At 43.6% G+C, this 10,903-nt stretch overlaps 2 protein-coding genes across 3 annotated transcripts in view; both read left to right on the top strand.

The window, feature by feature from the left end:
• The first annotated feature begins 8,707 nt into the window (after positions 1–8,707).
• Positions 8,708–10,903, top strand: part of TBCA (tubulin folding cofactor A) — a 74,710-nt gene continuing 72,514 nt past the window's right edge. For both annotated transcript variants that reach the window (XM_012462119.2, XM_012462118.2), the window contains exon 1: positions 8,708–8,837. In XM_012462119.2, coding sequence (XP_012317542.1) covers positions 8,785–8,837 — 53 coding nt within the window. In that variant the 5' untranslated portion in view covers positions 8,708–8,784. The remainder of the gene's footprint in view (positions 8,838–10,903) is intronic.
• On the top strand, positions 8,883–9,688 carry LOC105723879 (uncharacterized). Its single transcript, XM_012462120.3, is given in 4 exon segments — positions 8,883–8,904; positions 8,907–9,142; positions 9,144–9,198; positions 9,201–9,688. Coding segments are annotated over 4 exon segments (357 nt in total). The 3' UTR covers positions 9,245–9,688.

Genomic DNA, 10,903 nt, shown 5'->3' with positions numbered 1-10,903 from the left:
CTGTAATCCCAGCTACTTGGGAGGCTGAGGCAGGAGAATCCCTTGAACCCAGGAGGTGGAGGTTACAGTGAGCTGAGATCGTGCCATTGCACTCCAGCCTGGGCAACAAGAGCGAAACTCCGCCTCAAATAATAATAATAATAATTAATTAATAGGGTAGAAAGCGCAGAATAAGGAAGGCTTTTAAAAATGATTAAGTCCATATGGGAAAAAATATTATTTATTTTATTTTTTGAGACAGGATCTCACTCTGTTGCTCAGGCTGGAGGGAGTGTAGTGGGGCAATCTCAGCTCACTGCATCCTCCGCCTCCTGGGCTCAAGTGATCCTCCCACCTCAGCCTCCTGAGTAGCTGTAATTGTAGGTGTGCACCACCATGCCCTGCTAATTTTTGTACTTTATATAGAGATAGGGTTTTGCCATGTCACCCAGGCTGGTCTCCAACTTCTGGACTCAAGCCGTCTGACTGCCTTGGACTCCCAAAGTGCCAAGATTATAGGCATGAGCCACTGCACTGGGCCAGAAAAATATTTAATATTAACATCTACCCCATACCATATACAAACATGGATTCTAGATGGAATGTAGATATAAATGTGAAAGTTAAAATAATAAAATCTCTTTAAAATAAAATGCAGGATAATATCTTCATGATCTTTGCTTGTAGATGAAGATTTCTTAAATAGGATACAAAAAGCACTAACTATAAAGACAAAAAGGTAGTAACTAGACTACTGAAATCTAAATCTAAAACCAAAAACTTTTGTTCATCAAACATATTAATCAAAGAGTGAAAGGGCAAGCCACAGAATTGTAGTATTTCCAGTTTCTGGCTGTTATAAGTTGTGCTCCTGTGAACATTCTTATATCTTTTGGTAAAGACATATAAGAATTTTTTGCTGGATACTTGGATAATTTGTGAGTTATAGAGTATGCATATACTCAGCTTCAGTAGACTCCACCACTAGTCAGCAGTAGCAGTAGCTAGATCAGCCTTTATAGAAGACAGCCCATTCATAATCCCTGTATTAGTTATCTATTGCTCCATAACAAATTACTGCAAAAGTTATTGGCTAAAAACAATAAATATTTATTATCTCATAGTTTCTATGAGCCGGGAATTTGGGTACAGCTACACTGGGTCCCTCTGCTTCAGATTCTCTCAAGAGATTGCAGTCAAGATGTAGTGTGGGACTGTGGTCTCATCTGAAGGCTCAACTCGGAGGGATCCTCTTCTAAGCTCAATCATGTTGTTGTTGTTAGGCCTTAGTTCCTTATCATGTGGACCTCTTTACAGGGCTGCCTCATGACATAGCAACTGGCTACCCCCAGCATGAGCAGCCCAAGAAAAAATGAGTAATAGCACTCATGATGGAAGCCCTTTTACTAACCTGATATCAGAAGTGATAATTGTCACTTCTGCTATATTCTATTTATCAAAATTGAGTTAATATGGAGAGGGGATTACACAAGGGCAGGAATGCCAGGAGGCAGGAATCCTTGGTGGCCATTGTAGAGGCTGCCTACCATAGCCTACAGCCCTGCCGCCATGACTACTCTGTTCATACAGCACTGAGGTAGCTGGGAAGACAGGCTGCTTGACATCCATAGGACAAGTCTTCCTATCTACTTGGTTATTAAGTGTCTCCACAGAGGTAGATATTCTTCAGTGAGTATTAACAGGAGACACAAAAATCACTTTATGCTTTATGTGCATGCCTGGCCTCTTCTCTAAATTTCTTTTTCTGTGATTGCAAGTTTTGTTTCTTTTAGGCCTTTGATTTCTAAGTCTCTCCTAGGGCCCAGGAGTAATTCTGACCTTGTCCTTCAAAAAGTGAGTACTTCTCTACCACAGTCAGCATGGGCTGTATGATAGTCTCCTCTTAGGGTTTACCAGAATCTTCATGCAGTATCCTTACCCAACAGATACATCCGCATTGTTGGATCTGCTAGATCATGGCAGGGGAGCTTGCACTGGAGCCTAGACTTGATGCAGAGCCCACTCTTGATCTGTGTCCCATTCAAAGTTGGCAGCGTTTTGATTTGCTCAATGAATGAGTTAGAACAGTATTTCCAAGTGCAGTTACTACCCCGCTTGTTCAGAAAGTGATTCGAGGGCCTGGATTGAGGATTAGGTAAGTCAGACAGAGAAAGACAGAAAGCCAATACATAGGTGGGTTATTGAGTTTGCCTTTGCTACCCATGACTGGTGCTTGATTCCACAGGATCATCTGAGGACCTTATGGAATGAGTCTCAGAGCTGTCTGCTGCCTGCAGAATGAAAGGGAATCACTGATCCATAGGCTCCTGTTCCCCATTCTGTTTCCTTCTCATGGGTGCACATGGCTTGGGCCTGAAGTAAGGCACTATCATGTTGTACTCATGCAAAGCCTGAAAGTGACTGGGTGCCACTGCAGGGGCTCCAGTAAGTGGCAGGACTAAAAGAATTTGAAAAGATGTACAAGTGGAAGGGAAGGAAGGGGAACTTTCTAGGTGTCTCAGACATCTAGAGGAAATTATCAGAGTTATTTCACAAAAATATTCTTTTGTCAATGCTATTAATACTTCTTTATTTAAGTAATCTCTCCAGGGGTGTGTTATCCAGTTGGCTACTTGGTTTTGTTGAATAAAAATAAAATATCACAGCAACTGCACATTGGGTCCTGGAGCCCTGCAAGCAGCTTATTGCATACACATTGCTTCATAGTTCCAGGAGGATAAAAACATGACCAGTCTAATGTTTTTGTCAAAATTAGAAACTATCTCCATCCCACACTTGATTTTTATTATATGTACTGTGCATCTACTAGGCACTGGGCATTAAGCTTGATGCTGGGGATATACCAAGATGAATGTAATGTGGTCTCTAATCTTGAGCTTAGAATCTAGTGGGAAAGAATGATGTGAGGGGATGGTAAGAACTGTGAGTTCACAGCCCACTAAGTGTATGGGGAAAACACTGCATTTGTAAGGGAGTCTGCAGTGTTCTTTAATAAAATACAGTTGACCATTGTACAACACAGGTTTGAACTGTGCAGGTCCACTTACATGTAGATTTTTTTCAATAACAGTTACACTAAGTATGCCTGCCTCTCCTGCTTCCTTTTCCACCCCCTCCAACTTCTTTCACCTCTAACAACCCATCCTCTTCCTCCTCCTCAGCTTACTCAACGTGAAGACAACAAGAATGAAGATCTTTATGATAATGCATTTCCACCTAATGAATAGTAAATATATTTGTCTCTCTCTCTCTCTCTTTTTTTTTCTTTTTTGAGACAGAGTCTTGGTTTATCATCCAGGCTGGAGTGCAGTGGTATGATCTCAGCTCACTGTAACCTTCGCCTCCCAGGTTCAAGTGATTCTCCTGCCTCAGTCTCCTGAGTTAGCTGGGATTACAGGTGCCTGCCACCACACCTGGCTAAATTTTTGTGTTTTTAGTAGAGATGAGGTTTTATCATGTTGGCCAGGCTGGTCTCGAACTCCTGATCCCAAGTGATCTGCCCGCCTCAGCCTCCCAAAGTACTGGGATTACAGGTCTGAGCCACTGCTCCCAGCCTCTTATGATTTTCTTAATAACATTTTTTTTCTCTAGCTTGCTTTATTGTGAGAATACAATAGATCCTGTATATAAAATGTAAATATGTGTTAATTGACTGTTTATGTTATTGGTAAGACTTACAGTCAACAGTAGTCTATTAGTAGCTAGGTTTTTGGGGGGTCAAAAGTTATATGTGATTTTTGACTGCACAGGTAGTTGGCACCTCTAACTACCGTGCTATTCAAGGGTCAACTGTAGTACCTCAACCTTCCTAGATTGGCAATGCAAGAATTATCACTCAGGGAGGAGATGGCTAGACTTTTCCTCTTGTTCTGTCAGATTCATTCAGTGCTGTTAATCTCTCAGATCTCTTCAACCCCAAATCTCAAAGGTGGATAGACTTATCCCTTGTAAAGACCTTTATAAACTAATTCCTATAGTTCACCTGAGGCCAGGCTGGAATATTTAAACAGTATTCAGTTAGGTTTAAGGATAACAGAACAAAAGAGTGCTAGACAGTGAGAAATGCAGCTTAGCTAGTTTCTATTTCAAATGCTGGAGGGCATCTCTATGCCTAGGCTCTGCAGGCCTCCTTACAGTTAGTAGTCTCCAGTACTGACCTGAAATGACCTTCCATCAGCCTACCTCCTCAGAGTCCAGACCCAAAGGAGCAAAGTCCAGAAGAAGATGGTGTGTGTGGGGAGGTGGGGATTCAGGTTGTCTTAGTAGTGATCTTGCTGCAATGGAAAGTCTATGTGACATATTACTAAATAGAAAACAAAAGGATTTTTCAAATGGCACTTAAATTCAAGAAATATTTATTGAGTACCTGCTGTATGTGAAACTTTGCTACATGTTGGGATATGGTGGTGAATAAGTCAAAAATGAGTCCTTTTTATAAGAAATTATGAATCAGACATGAGTTCAGCATGATCTCATTAATGGTCATATATATGTTTTTATATTCTTATGAATGTGAATTCTACCATTCTGTTAGTTTCTTATTTAGGACCTCTTTCACAAATGACTTACTTATTTAACAAACTTTATGTCGACAAAAAGAGTCAAACTCTGTAAAATATTTCAAGAAATAGTAAAACTCTGTAAAATATTTCAAGAAATTTATTCTGACTCAAATATGAGTGACTAATGGCCCATGACATAGCCCCAGGAGATCCTGAGAACATATGCCTAAGGTGGCCAGGCTACTGCTTGGTTTTATGCATTCTAGAGAGACGTAAAACATCAATCAATACATGTAAGATGTACATTGGTTTGGTCTAGAAAGGCAGGACAAGTAGGGGTTATCCAGGCCATAGGCAGATTCAAAGATTTTCTGATTGGCGATTGGTTGAAAAGGTTATTATCTAACGACCTGGAATCAATAGAAAGGAATGCTTGGGTTATAATAAGGGGTTGTGGACACCCAGGTTTTATTCAGATGAAGCATCCATGTAGCAGGTTTCAGAGAGAGTAGATTGCAAATATTTCTTATCAGACTTACAGAGTCTTTTCTATTGGTCTTAAGGTCTCTTATTAATGACAGTCAGCTATGCTTGAATTCCAAAAGAGAGGAAGGTATAAAGAGGCATGTCTGATTCCTCCTTCCCTTCATGGCCTGAACTAGTTTTTCAGGTTAACTTTGGAATGCTTTTGATTGAGAGGAGGGGTCCATTCAGATAGCCCAGTGGGGTGGGGTGGGGGTTTAGAATTTTATTTTTGTTTACATTCATGTGAGACTTAATAAGTACCAGCACTATCCTAAGCACTTCACAATTATTAGCTCATTTAAGTTTTTCATCATCTACATTTTACAGGTGAAGAAACTGAGGCATAGTGAGGTTAAGTAACTTGTCCAACATTACACATTTCTTAAGATGCAGAGCTATGATTTGACCGCAGGCAGTCTGGGCACAGGGTTCATGTTCTTAACCACTACTGTAAATTCTTGAAACCTGAAACAAGTCCTTTTGATCCTTATCCTTAAAGATGGGGCCAAACTCCTTAATCTTAACCCATAGCCTCAAGAATACAATATAGTATGGTTGTCCCTTGGTATCTACAAAGTATTGGTTACAGAGCTGCTTGGGATGTCAAAATTCATGCTTGAGTGGTACTGAAGTTCCCCAGTTGGCCCTAAGAAACCCACAGAAAAGCAAGCCTTGCCTATACGTGGGTTTCTGCATCCTGGGAATACTGTATTTTCCATCCATGTCTGGTTGTGGGTGCAAAATCTGCCAATATGGAGGGCTGACTGTATTTATTGAAAAAACTCCTTATCTAAGTGGGCCTGTTACCAGAAAGTGTCCCCACCCAAACCCCAGGAGAGGGTTCTTGTATCTCATCAAAGAAAGAATTTGGGGCAAGTCCACAAAGTGAAAGGCAGTTTATTAAGAAAGTAAAGATATAAAAGAATGGTTTCTGCACAGAGGAGTGGCATGGGCTGCTTGACTGAGTATACTTATGGTTGTTTCTTGATTAACTGCTAAACGAGGGGTGGATTATTCATGAGCTTTCCAGGAAAGGGGTACAGAGTTCCTGGGACTGAGGGTTCCTTTCTTTTTTAGACTATATAGGGTAGCTTCCAGATGTTGCCATGGTATTTGTAAAATGTCAGAGTGCTGGTGGGAGTTTATTTTAGTATGCTAATATATTATAATTAGCATATAATGAACAGTGAGTACAACCAGAAGACACTTTTGTTAACCATCTTGATTTTGGTAGGTTTTGGCCAGCTTCTTTATGGCATCCTGTTTTATCAGCAGTGTCTTTGTAACCTGTATCTTGTGAAACCAGTCCTGCCAACCTCCCATCATATCCTGTGACTAAGAATGCCTATCCTCCTGGGAATGGAGCCCAGCAGATTTCAGCTTCGTATTACCCAGCCCCTATTCAAGATGGAGTTTCACTGGTTCAAACACCTCTGACAGGCCTGCACAATTCAAAACCGTTGTTCAAGGGTCAACTGTACATGCAGACACAGATAAACTCACAAAGTGTCCTCTGGGCCTGGGAATGGGCCTGGATACACACAACAGCAGTAGCAACAGAAGTCTTTTGGTTGCTGACATTTATTGATTATTGATTTATAGTAAAGGCACAGATACAAATCAATTAAAACAGAGAAAGAGAGCAAAAGGAGGGAGGCAGAGTTGGGGATTGGGGGGAAATAGCAGGTATTTGTATTGGGAAACCTAGTTTGAGGGAGGCAAAAAGGAAAATGTGCTAAGTTACAGGGTTTTTGCTACCTGATCAAAGGAAAGACCTTCATGGTAGCAAAAGCCGTAGCTGTACCATCTTTTGGTTTGTGGCTTGTAGCTGCTGTTTTGTGTGTGTGTCATTTGGCTTTGGTGAGTTTGCTGTTGTGTTTTATCCACCCCTCCCTCCAGTATTTCACAACTCTGCTGTGTCACTTGGAATTGTATTTCAGTATACCAGACAGCAGAATAAAAATATTTATTGAATTTTGTGCCCATTGTGTACAAAACACAGGTGAAGAAAGTTGGGGAAGGTTTATGGAAGACAAGATTCTTGCCTCTAAAGATGTTTATAGTCTGGGATTTATAACTAGGAAGCTGAACAAAACCCTTGTGAATGAAGAACCCAAACAATAATTTTAAAAAGAAATATACTAAAAATAAAGATGGGTACTGGGTGACTCCAAAGCATCCAGGGAAGATTGAAAGGTGGGGTGAGTCATGGTAGACTTTGCCCAGTTTTGATACTGGATTTAAAGTGAGGGCTTTGGGCTGGCGGGATAGAAGGGGATTCCAGTACCAGTCATGAAAGTGAGAATGAGCAAGTCAGACATAGGGAAGGAAAAGGACAGTCATGTGGGTGTCTTTGAAGGATGGTACCAAGATATTTTAAAAAGCAGTGTTGGTCGGGTGCGGGCGGGGGGGGGGGGGGGCTTGGTGGCTCATGCCTATAATCCCAGCACTTTGGGAGGGTGAGGTGGGCCTCACCTCGGATCAGGAGTTCTACATCAGCCTGGCCAACGTGGTGAAACCCTGTCTCTACTAAAAATACAAAAAATTAGCTGGGCATTGTGGCATGTGTCTGTAGTTCCAGCTGCTTCGGAGGCTGAGGCAGGAAAATCGCTTGAACCTGTGAGGAGGAGGTTGTATTCAGCCAAGCCTGGGCAACAGACCGATACTCTGTCTCAAAAAGAAAAAAAAAAATTTAGCCAGGCCTAGTGGCATGCACCTGTAATCCCAGCAACTATGGAGGCTGAGACAGGAGAATGGCTTGAACCCAGGAGGCAGAGGTTGCAGTCAGCCAAGATCAAAGCACCGCATGAGTGAGACTCTGTCTCAAAAAAAAAAAAAGAAATTTTTAAAAGGGAGATTCTGCCCTGTATTCCTCAGGAGACTCTCTCAGGAAGGGACTGCTAGAGCCCACTGGAGATGTGCCTCATTTTATATATTTTTTAACATGTAAAATAGTCAAATGTTGTTCAGCATCTACCATGCGTCAATGAGTTAGGTGTTTTAACCCTTATATCTAATCTGTAAAATGGGCATTATTATTTCCAGCTGCGAGACTAAACAGCACACATATCAGTGTTGTCTAGCTATTAGAGGGTGGAATCCCAAATGTATGCCGGTTTGTCTGATCAGGAGGCCCAAGCTTTTGTGTGCCACACACATTCTTGTAAGCTAAATATTTAGGATACACTAGAGGTGATTATTTGAAGAAGTCCTATAGTCATTTCCTTGGTAAGGCACATTATCTACAAACCTTCTTGCAGGGATTTGAGGTAAAGGGCAAGGATTTTCTTGACTGCGTGCATGATGGAAGTTTATTTCATTACACATGCATCACTTTGCCCCATTTGACACCAGATAATGACACCTAAAATACCCTTAATATATTTTTTAGGTCACTCTGTCCATTAAGCAGATAATGCCGCAAAGCAACGTCCCAGAGAGATACTTCAGTTTCCCCAAACACCCAGGGTGTGGAGACTGGGATAGTGTAAGTTGCGCCCGAACTAAAAAGGAGGGCTGTCCGAGAGAGAGGAGGGCACGTTCCAAGAGCGGGTAAGAGGGCGCAAGCAGACGATGGCAGGCGCGGGGCACCACCCTCCAGGGACCCGGCCCCACGGGGTGTGGCACGGACGCCAGGCCGCGCAGCCTGCGCATGCGCGCCGGGCCGGCGGTCACGCCCACATAACCGCCGTGTTAGCGTCGCGTTCCACGGTTACCCGGGTTCTCCGCCCCTCCTTCTCGCGGCGCTCGAGGGACCATGGCCGATCCTCGCGTGAGACAGATCAAGATCAAGACCGGCGTGGTGAAGCGGTAAGGAGCCGGGAGCGGCGCCCTGCACCTCCTCTTCGTCGCCTCATGGCGGCCCGCGAGGCCGAGCGGAGCGCAGGCCCGAGGCGGGCTCTTAACTCCAGGCCGCACCGGGGGCTCCGCAGCCGGCTGTGACTGGCAGGGACCCAGCAGGGCGCGCTGACTCCCGAGCCCGCGGGCCTGGCACGCCGCTTCCCGTGCCTCTTCGCTCACTAGCCGCTCGGATTTGCAGGGGGAGTCGGTGGCGGCCCGGTCTCTTGGCGCCCGCGGTGGGGAGGTGGTGGGCCGCGGCTTTGGTTGGGGGGGCGGCCGGGCTCTGATCCGGTGCCTCCTGTGTGCGCGCGCCGGCGTCTCCTTGCTGAACTTGACCCGGTGAGGGGGATCCTAGGTGTGCTCTCAAATGGACATGAAAGCAGGCTCTGAAGTTTAGGGGGATGCCGAGAATCCGGGCCTTGTCAAAAAAGAGACCGTAGTGGAGCCGTGTGACCTATCATGGCTGGCATGACTGGCAGGCTTTGAGAACTGGGCCTGAACTTCTAGCACACTCAGCAAACTTATGTGGCCTCACTTTCTCCAGTCAGATTCCCCGAAGCCCGCCCCAGAGAGTGAGAGATGCTGTTTAAATTACTTGTGAACCAGAAGTATCTGAGACAGGTCTCAATCAATTTAGAAAGTTTATTTTGCCAAGGACGGATGTTCCCACGACAGAACAGCCTCAGTAGGTCCTGATGACATGTGCTCAAGGAGGTTGGGGCACAGCTTGGTTTAATACATTTTAGGGAGACCTGAGATGTTAGTCAATGTGTAAGATGTACCTTGGTTCCCTCCAGAAAGGCAGGACAACTGGAAGGGTGGGGGGCTTCCAGGTCATAGATAAGATTGCATTCTTTTGAGTCTTTGATCAGCCTTTCGCTTAATACACAATTTACATGTGAGAGAGGGGTGGAGGAATAGTCACTTATGCCTAAGTCCACCAAATGAATCTGCGATTTTACTTAACACAGTAGGACACGGGAAGCAGTCAGATACCCATTTGTCTCAGATGGGTAGAGGGGTGACTTTTGAGTTCTGCCCGTTGTCCTATACCTGTGAAGATAAGCTGTCAATTTACATTGCCAGAGTGAAATCCAACAGAATTGTTTTAGGGAAAAGATCTTAATGGTCAGGGAGGTAAGTAGCTTTTTAAAAAATCTTTGTAGCTAATCTTATTCAGGAATAAAATGAGAGGCAGGTTTGCTTGATGTTTGACTTTTCTCTTTGGCTTAGTGATTTGGGAGTCCTGCCAAAAATAAATGCTTTCACAGACTCATGGGTAATTCAGTCCTGTGATTTGCTCCAATTCCTGTAAACCAAAAAAGTATCTGAGACAGGTCTCAATCAGTTGAGAAGTTTATTTTGCCAAGGTTGAGGATATGCCTGTGACAGCCTCAGGAGGTCCTGATGACATGTGGCCAGGTGATCAGGCTGCAGCTTGGTTTTATACATTTTAGGGAGACATAAGACATCAATACATGTACGATATTCATTGTTTCGATCTGGAAAGGCAGAACAACCCAAAGGGGGCTGGGGGGGGCGGTGTCCCAAGTTACAGGAGGTTTTCCAGTTGGCAATTCGTTGAAAGAGTTTATCTTAAGACCTGGAATCAATACAAGGGAGTGTGTCTGGGTTAAGATAAAGGGGTTGCAGAGATCAAGGTTCTTATTAGACAGATGATGCTTGCAGGTAGCTGGCTTCAGAGAGAATAGATTATAAATATTTCTTATCAGACTTAAAAAGGTCCCAGACTCCTAGTTAATTTTCCTGGATTAGGAAAAAGACCTGGACAGGGAAGGGGATTCTCTACAGGGCTTAGATTTTTCCCCAGAAGAGACAGCTTTGCAGGGCCAATTCAAAATATGTAACAGATATATATTTTAGGGTAAAATGCATGTATTTCTTTCAGATCCTGCTATCTGTCATATGATGCCATACTAGAGTAAGGCTGGAATTTGGTGTCTTATTGCTGCAAAAAGCCTTCTCAAGTTCTGTTTTAATGTTAATGCTGGTCAGTTGTTCCTGAATTCCAAAGG

Source organism: Aotus nancymaae, unplaced genomic scaffold (genome assembly GCF_030222135.1).
Source record: "Aotus nancymaae isolate 86718 unplaced genomic scaffold, 86718_ANA_hifiasm-v0.15.2.pri h1tg000014l, whole genome shotgun sequence".
In the NCBI taxonomy this organism is placed as follows: Eukaryota; Metazoa; Chordata; class Mammalia; order Primates; family Aotidae; genus Aotus; species Aotus nancymaae.
This window is presented reverse-complemented; position numbering and strand designations above follow the sequence as displayed.